The 20,495-nt window shown below is 37.7% G+C and overlaps 1 protein-coding gene, 1 long non-coding RNA gene and 1 other non-coding gene across 5 annotated transcripts; 1 reads left to right on the top strand and 2 right to left on the bottom strand.

Moving 5' to 3' along the window:
* The first annotated feature begins 17 nt into the window (after positions 1-17).
* LOC130722146 (uncharacterized) lies at positions 18-1,256 on the top strand. Its single transcript, XR_009013792.1, has 2 exons — positions 18-919; positions 1,004-1,256. It is a non-coding gene; the product is annotated as an uncharacterized LOC130722146 (long non-coding RNA).
* A 3,359-nt stretch (positions 1,257-4,615) lies between these two features.
* TRNAV-CAC (transfer RNA valine (anticodon CAC)) lies at positions 4,616-4,689 on the bottom strand. Its single transcript has one exon. It is a non-coding gene; the product is annotated as a tRNA-Val (tRNA).
* Positions 4,690-5,670: 981 nt separating this feature from the next.
* LOC130722144 (folylpolyglutamate synthase-like) lies at positions 5,671-20,293 on the bottom strand. 3 transcript variants are annotated; one of them, XM_057572786.1, is made up of 16 exons: positions 19,978-20,293; positions 19,681-19,823; positions 19,508-19,573; positions 18,893-19,002; positions 18,445-18,505; positions 16,967-17,050; positions 16,798-16,854; positions 16,601-16,661; positions 16,212-16,258; positions 9,264-9,341; positions 8,577-8,741; positions 8,199-8,480; positions 7,827-7,905; positions 7,455-7,607; positions 6,702-6,853; positions 5,671-6,147 (listed from the first exon to the last, which is right to left on the bottom strand). In XM_057572786.1, the coding sequence occupies exons 1-16, from the start codon at positions 19,985-19,987 to the stop codon at positions 6,088-6,090; spliced, it is 1,608 nt and encodes a 535-aa protein (XP_057428769.1). In that variant the 5' UTR covers positions 19,988-20,293; the 3' UTR covers positions 5,671-6,087. The 3 variants fall into 3 exon arrangements, with proteins under 3 accessions (XP_057428769.1, XP_057428767.1, XP_057428768.1); XM_057572784.1 differs by having other exon boundaries at positions 19,681-19,826; positions 19,978-20,291; XM_057572785.1 differs by having other exon boundaries at positions 8,199-8,477; positions 19,681-19,826; positions 19,978-20,284.
* Between the last annotated feature and the right edge of the window lie 202 nt (positions 20,294-20,495).

The following is a 20,495-nucleotide window of genomic DNA, read 5'->3' as shown; positions in this document are numbered from 1 at the left end:
TTCAAGGCTTAATCCTCAAATTAGTCCCTGTCTTTGTCTCGCCGTCTGATCTAAGTCCCTCGCCGGAAAAATTTGTGCAAAAGGTCCTCATCATTGCAAAATGTATGGAGCCGGTCCTCGCCGGAGCCCGGAGCTCCGACGAGTGATGATATGACCTGCTGACTGTGTTAATAAAACTTACATGGATTTAAAATAAAAAATAAAAAATACCACATCAGAAAATTAAATTAATTTAACAAAAAATAAAATAAATTAAGAATCTAACCCTAAATTAATTAACAAAATCAAATCCATCTTCTTCTTTCATCTTTCCAGAACCTACTTTTCTTCTTCCTTCTTCCAAAACCCATCATCATCTCTTAACACCAAACCAAAGCCTTCTCCACCGCCGGCCAAACCACCCCCCATGGCAACCTTAAGAACTCGAAATAGCATGGTTCGATTCGTGTTCATTTGGTCTTGATCTGGGTTCGGGTAAGACTGGGTCTTGCTTCAGTTTGGGCTTGGGTGGTTGTTAGGCTTCAAGAGGTCGATATGGGTTTTTCTTTGTTCGTCGGCGGCTCTGGGTTCTTCTGGTTTTGTTCCCTTAATTCTTCTTCTTCTTCTTCTTAACTGATGGAAGCACAGTGGTCATGGTGATAGACTCTGTTGACGGCGACGAGAAAGCTTGAGGGAGGGCTTCGATTTGTTCCTGAGACAGAACAGTGGAAACGGTGGCATCGATTTGTTCCTGAGGTTTGGGTTGTTTGTAAATTGGGGATTAGGGTTTATTTGATTTTGATGTCCTGGATGTTTTGCTCTGGAAATTCTGGGTTGAAATTGGGGGTGGGGTTGGTGCTGGATAGGAGATCGAAAATGAGCGAACAACTTGAAGAGATGGCCAAGTCGAAGAATCACACCGCCACACTTCCACCAAAGGGTACTCTTTTTATTCTCTGATTTATCAAATTTAAAATGATTCATGTGATTTTGGTTAATGATTTATTGCTTTCAATTCTTGTAGATGGATCCAAATATTTTGAGGAATTAGAGTTACGCTAGGAAGCATAACAAGAAGAGTGCTGAATCTGCCACCGAGAAGAATAAATTGCTTGTCACTAATGGAGCTATTCTCAACTTAAATTTCCTATTTAGGCTTTATATGTTTTGTTTCAAACCTATCTCTGTATTATAGTCATTTTCATGGTTAGTTCTGAATTCAGACAGAATGGTTGCTTTGATCTGTTTCATTGAAGGCATTAAATTTTTTCTGGGTAGTTCATATTTTTCTGTTCTTTTTCTGATTTTCTGGATTTTGGGGGTTTTGTTTTGTGGGTTGGATGTTGTTTTGGAATAAGGTTAATTTGTGGGTAAATTTTCTGAGTTTGGGGGAGGGGTTGATCTTGACTTTCATGTTTCTGGGGCTAGTTGTTGGTTCAAGAACATGAAGAGTGTGAGGAAGATGATTAGTTTTTCTGGGTTCAAGTTTGGTTGAGGAAGATTTTTTCCTGGGTTGGAGATCATGAAGGGAAGAACATTGATGATGCTCATGAATTTTGTGTGTGTGTTTATTTAGGATTAATATTTCTGAAATTAGAAATTAAAGATTTTGTAATTAATAATTTTGATTTAATTAATTTAATAATTAAATATGTGTCATTTAAAATGACGTGGATAAAGCCACATCAGCATTCACATGCCACTCAGCAAGCTCGCCGGAGCTTCGGGCTCCGGTGAGGACCGGCTCCATACATTTTGCAATGATGAGGAACTTTTGCACAAATTTTTCCGGTGAGGGACTTATATCAGACGGCGAGATAAAGACAGAGACTAATTTGAGGATTAAGCCTTCATTCAATGTGTCTTTTTTTTCGCAAAAATATCTTTTTATTTTCAAAGATTTATTAAAAACAAATGTAAAAGACAAAAGCTTTTTTGGTGAGTGAAAATAAGATTTTCCCACCCCATCACCCCAAATCGTACCTCTGTAATTAATTCATTTTTTTAGAAAATAAAATCGTGTATTAATCTCAGTTTTGAGAAAAAAGTTTCTCAAAGGTAAAAAGGAGGCAAAAGGGTGATTAGTAACAACAAAAGTTAATTATTCACAAGGAAGACGGTCTGCAAAAGAAACCAACTCATAAAGTTATACAACATTCAAGAACCTCAGAACCAACCAAAAACAAAGGAAACCCAACACAACAAAAACTAACCCAAAAGCTAATAGACCAAAGCTAAAGACGGGAAGAACATGACAACCCACCACACTATCACCAAGGGAAAAAGCAACTGACTTCGATTAGAAACCCCAACCCACCAACCACCGCCTCTACGGAGGCCTGTGCTCATGAAACTGGACCACAATTCCTATGGTATCCTCAATTTTTTTTTGGAAGTTCAAATATACTAATAAAGAGGGGAGAGACTAACTCAGGAGTAGGACAATGAGGATAACAAAAACAAAAACCTCAACTATCCACAATAATACACGATTTCCTAACCACCCCGTCAAGAGAAAACAACAAAAACCATCATGAAAAAAAGATGAATTAATTTTTTAGGGCTTCTTCCCCTCAAGCAGGTTCTTTTGCGGTTGTAACTGGGTGCAGTTCTGGTGTTGCGTCTACTGGGTTTGTGCTTGGCAAAGGGGACAGTGATAAAGATGAAGCAAATGGTGTCGATCAAGACGATCTTGATGATTCTAGGAGGGTTGGTGATATCTTTCCCTAGGATTGTGTCACTCTTTTCATCGACGATATCTCTAAAATTGTAGGATACAACCAAATCTAGGACCTGTTTTCGTAACATGGAAAGTTGGAGAAGGGGTTTGTCCAACGCCGAGAAGAAGAAAGGACAATAATGTCATTTCGGGTTTGTTCGATTGGCGTCCCTGGCTTATGCGAATATTGCGATTAAGTTTTTGGACTAGTTCAAGGCTGATAGTGATTTTTTGGCAATGAAGCGGGCAAGGTTCCCTTTCTCGGGCGCTTCCAGTACGGCTCCAACGGAGTTGGTTGCTGGCTCTCGGTTTTGGGAAAAAGGGGCGGGGGGATGCTGGGTTTTAGGGAAGGAAAGTGAAGGGCCTTGGTTCATTGCTTTTGTCCTGGAGGGATATTTTGGTTGGGAAGTTGTCGGTCCCTCGTGAGGCCTTATCTTCGTCGATCGAGGAGAGGTTGATTGAGGTTAATTTTGTTTTTTGTAGATTTGGAGTCAAGGGTTCTTGTGGAGACTCTCTTCCCCGGAAACCTCCTTTTGGGGTTTTAGAGATCTTGTTCGGGTGGATGAAGATTGTATTGCAGATGGCGACCTAGCAGAGAAAGGGCTCAGTTCAGTCAGTTGAGATGCTTTGGCGGTGGTGTAGAGAAGCTCAAAGGTTTTGGGGCTTCTTGTGTCATCTTTGGTTTTTGAAGGAATTTTACTAAAGCTAAAAATTCGTGGCTTCTTGGAAAAGTTTTGGGTATTGTATACCCCGAAAATGACCTAGAAGCCATTTGCGGGTTGGAGGAAGAATTTAGGATGATGTTCTCTTCATAGTGGTGTCGATATAAGTGCTTTATGGCTATTGAGAGTCCTTTTTTGTGTAGTTTGTATATTTTTTTTAGGCCAGGCTGTGGATGTTGATTGGAGGGCTTTTGTTTTATGTTCTTGGTGGTTTTGGGCTCTTTTTTTCTTTTTGGTTGGGATTTTTTGTCGGGTTGCCTCCTTGTCTCGTCCTTTGATGGAGTTTCTCTAGTTGACAAAAAAAAACTAATTTTACTTCCAGAAAAATAGTTATAATTTGGTCTGTACGATTACAAAATTATTTGGTTTTACTTCTTGCATAAGAATGAGCTACTTGCATGTCTGTGAGACTAAATGTGACATGATACACGCGTTTAAGTAAGCTTACTTGTCTCTTGCTCGTGTTTAAGTCACTTAAACATCACAATTAAAATCTTTAATCCTACAATTAAATTAAAAAATCCTTATTCATTTTAAAAAATAAATTGACCTACATATTTCCCTAACCAATTTTGGCATGTAAAAGTTACTAATATAAACTTCTCATAAAAATTGACTTTTCATTTTAGAATCAATTGTAGAAGGATTTCCAAACATGTCTTTTATAAGTTTAACTAACAAACAAAAAGAATAATACTCTCTTTGTCCTTATTTATAAGTCATGTTTACCTAATTCTCTATGATTAGAAAAGTAGTTATTTTTTCAATAAATTTGTAAAAAAACTGTATTAACTTTCCAAGTTACTCATGAATTTATGTCTCCAAGTTGAAAACTTTACAAAATCACACTATCTCTTTCATATTAAATATGCGAATAATTTTAGAAAAATATATAATGATTCATTGATATTATAGAGTGACTTATATTTAGAGGAAAAAAACTCTTTAAAAATGGCTTATAAATTTGGATAGAGAGAGAGAGAGAGTCGAATGGAAACATGGTTTTTTGATGGAAAAAAAATTAAGTTTTTCATATTCCCAAGAAATTAATTAAGTCGTGATTAAAATGACTTTGTATTTGTTATGCTATGAGTGTCACTTATGAATTTCAATTTCTTGGTGCAAGAAATGGAGTCAAGAAAAGAGTGAAGAAATGGAGGCTTGGTCGGTGAAAAGTAAAAGAAATTAAAAGAAATGTCTGAGCCCGGGTTCGAACCGGGGACCTCTAGTGTGTGAGACTAGCGTGATAACCGACTACACCACCCAGACCTTTTGTTGAACTTTTCACCGTTTTATTATTATAACCATGATCTAAATATTCTTCTGTTTTAAACTTTCTCTTGTCTTTGCTTTTTTTCATGATTTAAAAATTTCCTGTTCTTTTTTAGTTTCATCATTTGAAATTGTTCTTCAGTATTTTCTTTTTTTAGTTTTCATCATTTAATTTTTTCCTTCTGTTTTTGTTTTTTCATAATCTAAAATTCTCTCTCTTTTTTAGTTTCTCATCATCATCATTTCCTCTCATTTTCGTTTCTAGCTTCTCATTCTAAAGGTTTTTTTCAACTTAACAAATATCAAAGAGTTTACACAATTTTAAATGATGAAGCAAATCGGCACAAAAACTAAATGACTTAAAGGTGAGAAAATACGAGAAACAAGAGTGAATAATATAGGTAAATGTTATGGTGAACTTCAAAAATGTTTGAGGAGTTAAATTACAAATATAACACTCCCTCATCTCCTCCCCTGTCATTCTGTCAAGTGTCCATCTCAATGCATGTTTGCATACACGTTAGAAAATCTAGGTAAGTCAAAATAGAAGTAATTTCCCTTACTTTATATAGTTGTCTACTGTAATTTTGTCCTCACCATGTTTCCAAACATGCACTTATTCTTCAACCTTCATTCACCATAACCCTCTCCCTTGATGCTCTTCTCACCAGCAATTTCACATCATGGTCCAAATTTTGTCTCAGTGAGCTCAAACTCAATGAAGGCTCAGTTATCACACGTCTACACCATCTTGGTCTCCTTATCACTCAAACCTCCATCCTGTTCATGTTCCCACAAGGTGCCTGGATTCTTGCCCTCACCGCCGTGAGCTTCTTGAGTCACCATAATGTCAATGTTGTTGACAGTAATACCATGCATCATGGATGACTAGGTCTTAGAGGGAAGCAAGCTCTTGGGTAACAGCCCGAACTTAGAATCTGTTTGGTTTATTGTTCGAAAATATGAAAAAGGAAAAAGAACACTAAGGATTTTTTTCTTTTGAAGTGCTACTTAAAAAAGTGCAAAATCCAAACACAGATTGTAATTTTGTGAACAGCTGTCCGTATTATATACCCCACCTCAGTGGATCGTCCTTTATTCATCTCACGCTAAGCAAATAAAATTGTGTTCTACAATCAAATGAAAATTGAAAGGTGTACCAACAAAATTAATTTTTTTGACCAAAAAACAAAATTAAAATTGAAACACCCACCAAAACCAATGAACTATGTGTGTCAAAAAATGTCAAGGATGTTGTTGTGTTGATTGCACTGCTAACAGTATGCGATCCAAGTGAAATAGCACTTTAAATCTTCTGAGTGACAGAGATCTCTTGGGATAACGTCAGCTAACTGAGAAATCAGAAAGGAAGATCTTTCCATTTAGTCGAATGAATCACTTCTTGATTAATTTCAACACGTCGCCAACAAGATGTAAAGAACCAGTGACAAGGACCTGATGCATCACCAACCACATAAAATTTGCAGTCAAATCCTATACATGGCGGCATATATCAAAGAGGTAAAGAGTTCCAAAGAAGCTAATTCTGAACATCCATGTAATGTTGAATCAGGTAAAGATTATCTTCTTTCACTTCATATGTTCTTAGGTAAGTGGCAAAGAGCAAATATTGTCAACACATGCTTCATGAATTCCAAGAATCAAAGGAACTTAATGGTTAAGATTATTTTCTTTCACTTCATATGCTCTTGTAAAATAGGCAAACAAGGCGCAGACCACGACAACACAACCACAACAACAACAATGATTTGTATCAAGCTCACATTGTATTCTGGCATGGCTTTATTTACAAATAAAAAAAGCTTGGATTGCATTACCTAAAGATTTTAAGAGAGAGAGAGAGAGAGATGGATCCTAGAGATGTAAGTTTTCTGAGTCAGTGAAGAATCTTATAGTGTAAATTATAACTCTCAATCACTTCTAAAGCATAGTTAAAAAATAAACTCACATTTTGACAATTCTCCAGTGTAGTTATTAAGTAATGTTACCTGAAAGCGTGTTGACTGGTTTTGTTGCACACTGTCCCTAAGCCATTTGATAACTAGCGGCAATGAGGAAAAAACTGCACTGTGTTCCCAATTTCTGGCACTCATTTCCAGATCATTTAATTCTTCAGAAGCAGCACCAATAGTACTCTTGCCTGCTAGCCAAGTTACCCCAAACAGATTATGGTCAGATCATTGTCCATCACTCCAAATTAATAAAAAAACGGGAGGGCAAAAACAATGAGTAGAAATAGATTTAACTGAGAAATCTCAAGTAGGAACTAGGCACTGCCAGTCCTAAGCACTCAAAAATCAAACAAGTATAATGATATGAGAGCCACATTAGAAATGTATATATCTCTTTTTTGAGAAGTCCCACACAGACTAAAGATTTGGCCAAATAAGTGTTTATGAGTGGTTGAGCAACCCTCACCTCTGAGCTAGCTTTTGAGGTAGAGTTAGGCCTAACCCAAATTCTAACTCACATCAACCTGTTAATTAGATGGCCCGTGGTAGGCAATGCTTACCAAAGAATTTCTTATGAATTCCTCCAAAGTGAAAATAATATATAATAATAATAATAATAATAATAATAATAATAATAATAATGGTCCGGGATCAAATTTAGGGAATCAACTCAGGCTAGAGAGGGCTTCGTTGTAGAAAAACTTGTAAAAGAAGAGAAAAAAAGCATAAAATATTCAAATTGATGAATCTGAATTCTGAAAACATAATTTGCATATGATCAAACTATACCTTTGTTCCCTATCATGAGATTTTCCCACACTCTTTGTAGAGTGAACTGCCACGTCAGGTCAACATTAGAATCAGTCGTCGTTGGAGCATGGGATCCAACTTTGTGATACACTGATAAACCAGGTACAAAGAACGCCTTCTTGAAGTAGACACCTACAGTTTCAAACTACTTGTTTATTTATTGTTCAGAAAAAAAAAATATATATTTGGCATTACTTTTCTCCTGATAGACCTGAACTAACACAGAATTAATTAAGGACAAGGTCACTTGCTTCTAAATAGGTACTAGTATTAGTATATGTTCTTTTAATTATAATTGGTTTAAGGCGTTATAAAGTAACCATGTTGTAGCAAAGTTCAGAGATTATTCACCATGATCAGCACATGTTTTCAACAAATGGGGAAGAAGCAACTGAGGATCACGTACAGACATACAATTGAACAGCAAAATCTGCAAAAAAATTGGACTTAGGCTAAATAATTCCACAAAAAAAAATCATAATTGATAAGCACATTAGCAGTTCCATACTGTCTTACCCAAATTTAATAATTTTTTAAATCATTCTGTACATGAGTCATGTGAATAATTTCCAAGAGCTTATATTCTGACTTTCATTCAATGAACAAGATCAATAGACATTTTGTATCAGAGGTAATGCACCTAGTTAACTATATTATATCATTCTATATATATACAACTTTGACTGCTAACTTCTCCAGTTTAACAACAGCTAATTGTTCTACCTGTGCTGATTTTTTCTGTGCTGTTTCATCTAGGTGTGTCTTCATTTCAATTTTAGAATTATCAGGCTTCTGATTAATCAGGGTCTGGTCCTGATCTTTAATAGCATGGGAAAACCACCTTGCACATGCTTGCATGCTTTCAGGACTATGAGCTCCATCTAAAAAGAAGACAAGTTCACTTGAGATTTCTTTGTTGATGAATTGATCAGGAACAATGTGAGCCCTTCCTTGCAGACTTGCAGTTGCTAACCCTTTTATGAATTGCTCTGGCAAAGTGCACTGCTTCATGCAGACGTGAGTCACTTCAGCAGCATGACAAAAACAAAAAATAGACACAAAGAAAAGGTCATAAAAGAACTTCTCACATTTAGAACTCACCATCTGTTTCAAATGAGCATATTCAGAATGCCCATTCATTCGCAGCCATATATAGCATAATGCAACGGCAAGACCAGCATTTATATTTTGGTGGTCACCTTCAAGCCCTAGCCTTAAACCATTTAGCAATTTGGTCTCTAATGGGGTTGCCACATGAAGAGGTACCTACAGTTAGAAAGTGCTGCTATGCTGATTGAATATGAAAACCAAAGATTAACCTCCTCCAGGGAGGGAAGCCCAGAAAGTTATCTGGATTTTATGTTATGGATATCCAAACTTTGTAAAGATCATTGACAAATGCAAAGTGAAAAGTATGAAGAAACAACTTGATTGAATGTAGTATGAGTATGGGTAAGCATGTTCAATCTAATTGAATAAAATCTTCTGTTTACAAGACAATCCACAAATTTGCATTTATGAAGTTTGCATGATATATCATCCTTTTGACAGAGTAAATAGATGCATTTATAGAATCACACATTGGACAGATGCACGTATAAGAAGATAGTTGAACACTTAGCACGTAGCTAATAAGTTATAACCATAATAAATTTGAATTCTTATTGCAAAATAAACATGAGCAGCTTGTACCCTCCTATCAGGCATGGCAATTTTATATTAGAATGCCAAGTTATGAATTGTTCAAGTAAAATCTAAAGAAGTAAGCACATAAAAGAATGTCTTTACATTTAACTGATAAGCCTTCTCTCTGAGTACATACATTGCTTCATCAGGCTGAGGCACCGTAAATGCTGGAACTCGATGCTATGTGAAATCAAAATATAAAATCAATAAATGAATTGAGTAAAACAATACTTTTATATACAAAATAACATTTGGTGTTACAACGGAAGACGGGAAATTTTAAATACAAAATAACATTGGTGTTACAAAATAACATTTGGTACCAAATTTTAAGATGGTATAATCAGAGCGGTATCATCCTCCATAATCTTTCCCATCATTATTTCGCTTATGAGTTCCCCAAAGTTTGGAACTCTATTAATAATCTCATTCTCCCCCCAAAACAAGCAATTTGGTTAGCCCTCGTTATCCTGATTTTTCAAGGTTCTCAGATTTTGTTTGTATTCCTATTTTGGGGTTCCAGCTTATTAGAGTAATATAGTTACTGTTATAATAAGCATTACTGTTAGTTAATGCTGACTGTGTTCTGTACAGTCAGCATGTGCTTAGCTGGCAAGTTTGTTAGAGTGTTGTTAGAAGTTAGTTAAAAGCTTAGCTGTCAAAAGCTTAGCTGGCAAAGTTTGTTACATTCAGCTTCCTCTGCAAGCTAACAAATCTTAGAGTATAAATACTGTAATCACTCTTGTATTCATCAAGTTTTACAATCAATGAAATTCAGTTGAAGATTTTCAACATGGTATCAAGAGCAGGGTACGATCCTGTGGATTTTTCTCTCTGATTTCTCTCCTTCCTCTTCTTCATCGCCATGGCTGATGTAGCTTCTGGAACTCCAACTGCGATTCCAGATCCAGTTTCTGTTGCTCAACCGCCATTGAGCTCTTCCACACTGGTTCACAAGCTTACGTTGAAGCTTGATGATTCCAATTTCCTTTCCTGGAAGCAGCATGTTGAAGGCATCGTTCGCACACACCGATTGCAAGGTTTTCTCGTTCGTCCTGAGATTCCTCCACGTTTTCTCACAGAAGAAGATCGTGTGAATGCAGTGGAGAATCCTGCATATCAGGTGTGGGAGCAACAAGATTCTGCTTTGTTCACCTGGCTCCTCTCATCGTTGTCTCCCTCAGTGCTTCCAACGGTTGTTAATTGCACTCAATCCTGGCAAATCTGGGAAGCAGTGCTTGATTTCTTCCAAGCACAATCGATTGCGCAATCGACTCAACTGAGATCGGAATTGCGAACCATAACCAAGGGATCGAAGTCCACTTCTGAGTTCCTCAAGTGAATCAAGGCTATCGTTAATGCTCTGATCTCGATTGGAGATCCAGTAACGTTTCGCAAGCATCTTGAGGCGATTTTTGACGGTCTTCCAGATGAGTATGGTCATCTCATGACAATTATCTACAGTCGCGAGTTTCCGTGCACGATCTCGCAAGCGGAGGCTATGGTGATTGCGCATGAAGCGCGTCTTGAGCGCTCTCACACGCGCCAGTTGAGTTAAAAACCTCCGTCGGCTCTTCTCTCTCAAGCAGCGCCACCGGCGGCGCCGCCGGTGTCGTCGACTGCTTCATCAGAGTCGTCGTCTTCGACTTCTGAAGCTAATTACGCTTCTGGCTCTTCGGATAGCAACTATGATGATCGATCCTATGATAATCGCAACAGTTATGGTGATTCGCGGTCTCGCAGTGGCTATGGAGGTCGCAACGGCGGCAATGGCGGTCGCAATTACTCTCGTGGTGGACGCGGCGGCAACCGGAGTGTTCAGTGTCAGATTTGTAACAAATATGGACACGATGCTAGCATCTGCTATCATCGTGGTTCATCCTCCTCTGGTTCTCCTGCTATGTTTGGCATGCAACCAACTGGTTTTGGTATGCCACTGCCTATGCATCCTCAGATGCTTCCTCAGTTTGGATTCACTCCATTTTCTAGTCTTCCACAGTTTGGTGCACCTTCTCAGTTTGGGAACTCTCAATTTGGGAATGTTCCTAACATGTTTGGTGGCTTAGGCATGGGAAACTTTGCTCAGCAGTTTGGATTTTTACCTCCTGGTTATTCACAGTGGAACCCCACTCATCCTTCTCAGTTTACTGGCAACAGCTCAAGGCCAGGCAATTCACAGGTAAGAGCACCACAGGCCATGCTTACTGGTCCTGCATCCTCTTCTTCTGGATCTACCACTACTGCTGCAGCAAATCTTAGCTCTTGGTTTCCAGATTCTGGAGCTACGCATCATGTTACTAATGATGCATCAGTTGTTTCAGACAGTGTGTCACTGAATGGTACTGATCACATTTTCATGGTAATGGACAAGGTTTGCCCATTCTTTCTGTTGGACATGCCTCTTTTCCTTCTCCCTATCACAAAAACACAATCCTTACTATGAATAATCTGCTTTTAGTTCCCAATATCACAAAGAATTTAGTTAGTGTAAGCAAGTTTGCTCGTGATAACAATGTCTTTTTTGAATTTCACTCATCTTATTGTGTTGTCAAATGTCAGGAAACTTCTAGAGTCTTACTCAAGGGAACTGTTGGTCCTGATGGTCTTTACAATTTTGAAGGGATGCATGTTCCAACTCTTCTTCCAGCTTCATCTGTTCCAGCCTCATCTGTTTCATCTTCCTCTGTTTCTCCTGTAGCTGCACCCACTGTCTTTTCTGTTTCAGCACCTTTATCCAATGTATCTAGTACTAGTTCATCTACTGTTAATAATGTAGATCCTACTGCCTATGACCTGTGGCATTGTAGGTTAGGACATCCTCACCATGAGGCTTTACATTCTGCTTTGTCTGTTTGTAATATACACATCCCTAATAAAGCAAAATTTTCCAAGTGTTCAGCTTGTTGTGTGGCAAAATCACACAAATTACCTTCCTCTACTTCTACTACTGTTTATAATACACCTTTAGAACTTGTTTTTGCTGACTTATGGGGTCCAGCCTCCATTGAGTCTTCTTGTGGTTACCTTTATTTCTTAACTTGTGTGGATGCATACTCTCGCTTCACATGGATTTATCCTCTTAGGCACAAATCAGAAACTTCTTCTGTCTTTCTTCAATTCCAAGCCATGGTAGAATTAAAATTTAACCTGAAAATTAAGGCTGTCCAAACGGATAATGGCACTGAATTCAAACCTTTACATTCTCATTTTGCCAAGCTTGGCATTGTACATAGGTTGACATGCCCTTACACACACCATCAAAATGGTAGTGTTGAAAGGAAGCATCGCCATATTATAGAAACTGGTTTATCTCTTCTTGCATTTGCTAACATGCCCTCCCAATACTGGGATCATGCTTTCTTAGCAGCTGTCTTTCTCATTAATAGACTTCCAACTGCTGTTTTGGGACAAGAGAGTCCTTATTTCAAGTTGTTTAAGACTCTCCCTGATTTCAAGATCCTTAGGGTGTTTGGCTGTGCTTGTTATCCTCATTTGAGGCCTTATACACATTCTAAACTCTCCTTGAGGTCTAAGGAGTGTGTCTTTGTTGGCTACTCTTCTTCTCATCAAGGGTACAAATGTATGGATAGTGATGGCAGAATATTTGTGTCAAAGGATGTCATATTTGATGAAGTCAAATTTCCCTATCAAACCTTGTTTGAAATTACTGGAAACACTTCTTCTGCTCAAGGTATTCCATCTGATATACCTCTCATTGCACCACCAGTTACTGCTCAACATCAGAATTCCACTCAAGGTTCAGATCAGGTTTCTTCCCCATCTATTGGCAGTGTGTCTCAAGATCAGGCTTCTGTTCAGCAACTCTCACAACCTACTCCAGTAGCTTCTGAATTGGCTTCATCTAGTTCTTCATCCTCTGCTCATACTCCTCAGCCAGTGGGAAATGTGCACCCCATGCAAACCAGGGCAAAATCTGGCATAGTCATGCCAAGGTTGTTTCCCACCTTGCTCCTCACACAAACTGAGCCAGCTACCACTAAACAAGCTCTCAAAGATCCTAAGTGGTTAGCTGCAATGAAGGCAGAGTATGATGCATTGCTTGCCAACAATACATGGACATTGGTTCCTCTTCCAAAGGATAGGGTACCAATAGGATGTAAATGGGTTTTTCGAGTCAAGGAAAATGCAGATGGCTCTATCAATAGATATAAAGCCTGTCTTGTAGCAAAAGGTTATCATCAAGTTAAGGGGTTTGATTATTCAGAAACCTTTTCCCCTGTGGTGAAGCCTATAACTATTAGGTTAATCCCCTCTCTAGCTATCACTAAGAAGTGGCATATTCACCAACTTGATGTGAATAATGCATTTCTCAATGGAGCTCTTCAAGAGGAGGTTTACATGCAACAACCAACTGGTTTTCAGCATGAAGATAGGTCTCTTGTTTGCAGACTTAATAAAGCACTTTATGGCCTAAAACAGGCCCCAAGAGCATGGTTTGAGAGGTTGAAGTCAGCTCTTGTGAAGTATGGCTTCAAACCAAGTAAATGTGATCCTTCTCTTTTCACATTTTATACTGCTACTTGCTGTATCTACATACTTGTATATGTAGATGACATCATTATCATAGGCAATTCCTTGCCTCTTGTGGAGAAAGTGGTGCAGAACCTCAACTCTGAATTTTCCTTGAAGCAATTAGGCCAACTTGATTATTTTCATGGTGTTCAAGTGCACCATCTTCAGGACAGATCTTTACTTTTGACTCAAACCAAGTACATCACTGATCTCCTTGAAAAAGCTGAGATGGGAGAGGCCAAAGGGATCTCTACTCCCATGACTAGTGGTGCAAAACTCAGTAAGTATGGGGCAGACTACTTTGCTGACCCCACACTTTATAGGTCGATAGTTGGAGCACTCCAATATGCTACTTTGACTAGACCTGAGATTAGTTTTGCTGTTAACAAGGTTTGTCAATTCCTGAGTCAGCCACTTGAAGAGCATTGGAAGGCTGTTAAAAGAATTTTAAGGTATCTTAAAGGTACTCTCTACCATGGGCTGCATCTCAAGCCTTGTAATTTGCACACTCCAGTCCCTCTTGTGGCCTTTTGTGATGCAGATTGGGGATCAGATCCTGATGACAGGAGATCCACCTCAGGCTCATGTGTCTTTTTTGGGCCAAATCTTGTCTCATGGAGCTCCAAGAAGCAAACTTCGGTGGCTCGTTCTAGCAGAGGCAGAGTATCGTAGCCTGGCTAATACTTCTGCAGAATTGTTGTGGGTTCAATCTCTCTTGCAAGAATTGCAGATTCCATTTTCGCCTCCCAGGATATTTTGTGACAACATGGGAGCTGTTGCCTTGACCCATAATCCAGTCCTCCACACCCGTACCAAGCATATGGAGCTTGACATTTTCTTTGTCCGGGAAAAGTCTTGAATCACTCATTGTTTGTGCATCACATTCCTTCTGTAGATCAGTTGGCTGATCTATTCACAAAGGCTCTTTCACCTCTTCGCTTTGAAGCTCTTCGTTCCAAACTCAATGTGATTGAGAAGTTTCCTTCTCACCCACCTTGAGTTTGAGGGGACATATTAGAGTAATATAGTTACTGTTATAATAAGCATTACTGTTAGTTAATGCTGACTGTGTTCTGTACAGTCAGCATGTGCTTAGCTGGCAAGTTTGTTAGAGTGTTGTTAGAAGTTAGTTAAAAGCTTAGCTGTCAAAAGCTTAGCTGGCAAAGTTTGTTACATTCAGCTTCCTCTGCAAGCTAACAAATCTTAGAGTATAAATACTGTAATCACTCTTGTATTCATCAAGTTTTACAATCAATGAAATTCAGTTGAAGATTTTCAACACAGCTGCTATCACGTTGACCCACCATACATTCCGCCACGAGTTTTAATCCCATTTTTGTTATTTGGCTTTAAGGCTTCTCTGCTGTCAGCACTGACCTGCTCTATAGTCATCATGCGTTGAAGGTGACACACTAACCTGTCTCAGAAGGCACTAATTAGACAACCCTTGGTGTGCGCAGTTGTTCCCATCATTTGTTTTTGGAGCATGAGCTTCTGTACGTGCTGGCTCACTTTTAGCATATGTCGAAGGTCGCACCATTGTCCATCTTAGAACCCATGGATCGACCGATCCCCCAAGTACATCTACTTAATAGACTAGCTTTCATTGTCATCGTCACTTCTTCTGATATGGTTGTTGGCTCGTCCTCATTTTGTTTTTTTTATTGTGGTTGCTTCTGTTGCAGCCTTACTTTGTTTTTTGGGGAGTATTTTTGCTGGTTTTACCCCTATCCATTGTCTACTTTTGTTCACTGAAACAATTGGGCCAGCAACAAACATAGAGAATCAGTTTGGCCTTGCAAGATAGGCAGTAAAACCCCTTTTCTTTTTCTAAAGGGCACACTTGTAACAAGCTTAATGCTAAGTAAGCTTTGGCTTGAGGGGGAGTGTTAATATAAAAAGATACTTTATAATATTAAATATCTTGATCATACCTTGAAGTATCTTACAATATCTTAATCATAACTTAAAGGAATTTAATGTAACTTGGGTTATATTTTAGACTTTGTTTCTTTATTCCTTATTTACATAGATTTGTTTCCTTATTTAATTAGGATTAGGAGCTTAATTAGTTTCCTTATTTGATTAGAATTGGGAGACTAGCCTAGATCCGTTTATTGGGGCCACTTGTAGAGGTCCAGTCCTACAAACTTCACGCTTCAAATGTTCAACCATGGGCGTGGAGAGGTGTGTTACAATCCAATTGACTATAGATATGACAACAGTAGTCCTTATAAAGAGTATAGATGTAATAACTTACTGCAGATCTAGCTTTTAGGGTAGAGTTAGGCCTAACCCAAATTCTAAGAGTTGAGAACTTCAAACAAAGTTTTTGTACTCTTGAATTAAAGAAAAAGAAAAAAAAAAGAATTTGGCACAGGTCATTTGTTAGGTCATGGGTGTGAGACACAAAATTCTCATTCAATGTAGAGGCTATTTCCCGCTCATGGCCTGGCTTGTAGTAGGCTCTCCTCTACATCAGAAAATACAAATAAAATATTTTACTCCAAAAATCACCTTGAAGATACCAGCCTTCTCACCAGCAATTTCTCCAAGAGTATTCCCTGTAAGTAGAATCCAAGAGGTGGTGGTAAATCCAACTGGTTAAACAAATTACAACACAATGAAGTTTAACACACTTTGTACATTTGATCAGCCAAGAAAGAAGTCCCACCATTCACCTATTAATTATTCATCAAGATTCATGAGTTACATATCTCCTAGTATTACATTGTGAAAAATTAGATCAGCGGCTGTTTTGTTTTATTATTCTTACTGTATGGGAAACACACATAGTATCACATATAAATTGTTTTATTTTTCTTTTTTATAATTTCATGATTTTCATCAACAATAGATATGCATCAAATTAGAAGTTACCCAGAAAAAAAGAGTTAAGTACTAACCAAGGATCTCCATGTGGTCATATCCGAGGGAAGTTATACCACACACAGAAGGTGCTTTCACCTGAGATATCAAATCATCTACATGAGCTTCTAATTTATTAAATTTGTAGAAAATATTGATACTTAAGCAGTCTTATAGAGGTAATCTACTAAAGACAAACACTACACATTTGTGTTGAAATGACAACGATGTATACCACATTTGTTGCATCGTATTTGCCACCTAATCCAACCTCTATTACAGAAACATCTACCTGTATAACAAATGAAAATAAGGCGACTCTTATTCATTGGCAATAGAATATACAAAAATTAGTATCAGTATTGAACAAGTTTATACAGGAATTTAAAGCACTGGGATCAAACCTGCTCTGCTGAAAATATCTTGAAGGCAAGTAAAGCAAGAAAGTGAAAAAAGGTAGGCATTGGAACATTGTCATCAGTTTGTTCCTGTTCTCCGCAAAAATAAGAAACCACTTAAAAGCAAGCACGATAAACCACATAAGTTTTAAAAAATTCTGCAAACACCACTTTGAACTAATTTCATGATAATCAGCCAAATATGAATTTAACGTGGTATATACTGTTATGCTACACCAAAATAGTAATTATTACTACATAACATCTTGTTCGAGCACAAAAAAGAAGTTGATTGTGCTAGAACAACTAGGTAGCGTTTGGCAGTGAAGCGGAACAGAACATAACATGATGGAACGAAACAGAACAGGACGTAACAGGACAAAAATGTTATGTGCAGTGTGTTTGGTAGACACATATTAGACAGAACACTACTATAGAGTTAATTACGTATATACCCATATAAAATAGAAGATGATTGTTTGTCAGGAAAAGGAACCCATCGTTTTTTGCCCAGCGGCTGAACCCTGATTTAAAGAGGGTTTGTAGATTTTTCCATGGTGAATAATTGAAAGACGAATCCATTGTCGTAGGTGAATTCCTTATTTCATTTTGATGTCTACTAGTATTTGCTGCCACGTACAAGACAGTGATGAGATCGTTAATTTGTGCCAAAAAAATCATTATACATGTTCGTTGCAGGCAATTGGTGATGCGAAGTAATTTATGAGAATGATGTGTGTTGGATTGGGAAAAAAATGAGAATGATGTTTTGCGCATACAACTGATCATACCTCGTAGAAATTGATTTGCCTAGAAAATTGATCTTATCTCAAATTTATTTTATTTTCTCATCTCCTGTAATTGAAACTATTGAGATAGATCTTATCACAAAATTCATGCTTTGCGCAGAATGTAGTCGCAGAAAAGATAGCTTGGGAGAGATCAAAGAATAAATTCAAGGATAATTTTGTCAGTTTAAAATATTTAAAAGTGTGTTGCGTTCCGTTCCCTTCCGTTCCACCCTTTTCTATGGAACCAAAATGTCCCGTTCTTAGACCCATATGTTCCGTTCCGTTCCGTCTTAAAAACACGACAAACACATAACATAACTCATATGTCCCGTTCCGTTCCGTTCTTACATGTCTACCAAACGCTACCCTAGAGTACGAATTGAAACCATTGTTTTTACCGTTCCAGATAACACTCAATTGATAAAAATCAATAATCTTCAGAATCCATGCAATAATTCAAAAAGGAAGAAAAATAAAATAGATTCAAAACTTCAACATAATTAGCAGAAAATATCCATCTTGTCACTTTTAACTGTAACAGGTAAACTAGTTCTCAGACCTGTAAAGCTAAGATGAAAAGAAGTTAACAGAAGTTAAAAGTATTAGGAATGTGATCAAGATGCAGTTCAGAATAAGATAACCAGCCCTTACGAAAATAAATGTATAGCTAAGTGGTTATTAACAGAAATATACCTTTAGTCTACCATAACACCACCAGAAATAGGCTAAAAATTTCTCTTCACATATTTCCACACTGCAGAAGCAACAAGAATACTGCTAATAAATCAGAGCATACTAGCTAAGCTGCAAAGATAAATTAAATGACAGTGTATAACCTATTTTATTAGGTCTGTGACATTAGGTAAAATATAGAAGCACATGATGTTACAGTAGCTACAAGTATGAAGATTAATTTGTTACAAAACCTCTCCTGTGTTGAGCAAATAATTGCAATTCATGCTTGATTTTATGGTGTGTGCGCACCCATGACAAAGCAAAGGAGACAGAAACATAATAGAGATTTTAAGAATCAATGGCCTATTAAAAACAGAGAATGAGCGCAAATGCAAAAATAACTCAGGTTTACTACTTAACAGTATATCTGGAAAAAAAAAACCAATCCATACATCAAGACACTCACCCATCTATACGAAACCTTTCACGGATATCAATTAGGTGAGGAGAAGTGAAAAGCCCAGTGTGAAGTCCACAGTTGCGTAATATAGATTCTGTGAAGGTGCAAGTAGATCCCTATGGAAGCACAGTGCAAAAGCAAAATTTGCGTCATAACGAATTCAAGACTAAAAATACAGTTGAAAATCCCTGAATATAAACACGAAACTAGGAATCCATAGCTATTACTCTGTCTAAGAAACCACAAACTACCAAGACCAGCCACTCAGTCATCTCAAAAGTTTAAACCTCCCATTGAACAGTATGTAACATAAATCCAGATAAGACATGAAGTTAGTTTCCAAAGGAATTAAGTTAATGGCTTAAACATGATTAACTAAAAAAGTGAACAGCAAGCGAAAAATTCAAGAGCTCTTAACCAGGCTTGTTAATAGCGCACTATAGCGGCGCAAAAGCCTATAGCGTAGTGCCCTAGGGGTTCACCGCTACTCCACTATTCACCGCTATTTGCCGCTATAGCGCTCGAAATAGCGTTTTTTGGGCTTGCCGCTACACTACGTTATCCCGCCATTAACAACCCTGCTCTTAACTAGGCTTAACCATCCAAGTTTCATGAACATACCTTCCCTTTGGTGCCAGCAACATGGATAATCTTCATATTCGAAATCGCCTCGTCCAAATCAAGCATCTAAGCAATCAAGCCACAACATTGTTAACATCACAAAACAACTAGTCTTTTTTTAACCCAACAAACTAACCAAACAAATTCAAAACAAATTCACAAACATTTTGTACCTTAATATACTCAAACAGCACGTTGAATCGCTCCTCCAAATTGACATCACCAACACGAGTGCGTTTAGTGATCAATGATGACAATGCATCCAATGCTTCTTCATACGATGTCATTGATGAAGTCTTTGGTGACCCATTATCACCTTCTACACAATAAGAGGAAAAAGAAGGTAAAGATTTAAATTTTGAGTTGAAGCACAATGTACAAAACTGAAAAAGAAACACCCCATGAAATGGTTCGATTAAAACAACCCAAATCATGAATTTGACAAGATATATAGAGATGAAAGTAAATACCTTCAGACATGCTTGTTGTATATCTGAATCAAACAGCAACAAAAAATGATTTTTTTTTATTCAGTGAATTGTGAAGCTGAGAGATGCAGACGAGAGTTACAAAATGGAAGGTGGGATTGGGATTGAAGGGTTGAAAGGACTGACTTTTTTAGGAATGGAAATACACATAGTGCGTGTGTGTTTGTTTCTCAATTTTCATGTAATTCTTGCACTTTTATCTGGTGAATTCTTGCACTAAAAATAATTCTTGAATGGATTAGAAATATTGAGTCTATTTCTCTTTACGAATAGTTTAAGGGTCACATATTGAATTCATATGAAAAGATATAGATGCAAAAACCTTACACGAGAGCACTTACACTTTGTTTGGTAGTGGGAGGTTTGGATAGAGAGAGATGGAGAAGAGAGAGTTAGGGGGAAGTATGTGTGTTTGGTAGGTGAGAGGAGGGAGATAGAGGGGAGAAAAAGTGGTAGGTCCCACTACTTTTTTTTGTCTCTCCAAATTGAAGAGAGATGAG

The sequence above is a fragment of the Lotus japonicus genome, chromosome 6 (assembly GCF_012489685.1).
Source record: "Lotus japonicus ecotype B-129 chromosome 6, LjGifu_v1.2".
In the NCBI taxonomy this organism is placed as follows: domain Eukaryota; kingdom Viridiplantae; phylum Streptophyta; class Magnoliopsida; order Fabales; family Fabaceae; genus Lotus; species Lotus japonicus.
The sequence above is the reverse complement of the archived record's forward strand: the minus strand, read 5'-3'. Positions and strand labels throughout refer to the sequence as shown.

What these genes read in the sequence shown, in the direction of transcription:
- LOC130722144 (XM_057572784.1), bottom strand. An exon ending in ATGCTCATTTGAAACAGATG is followed by an intron (nt 8,481 to 8,576) that starts GTGAGTTCTAAA and finishes GTCTGCATGAAG; the next exon opens with CAGTGCACTTTGCCAGAGCA. An exon ending in ACCAGTCAACACGCTTTCAG is followed by an intron (nt 6,148 to 6,701) that starts GTAACATTACTT and finishes GTGATGCATCAG; the next exon opens with GTCCTTGTCACTGGTTCTTT.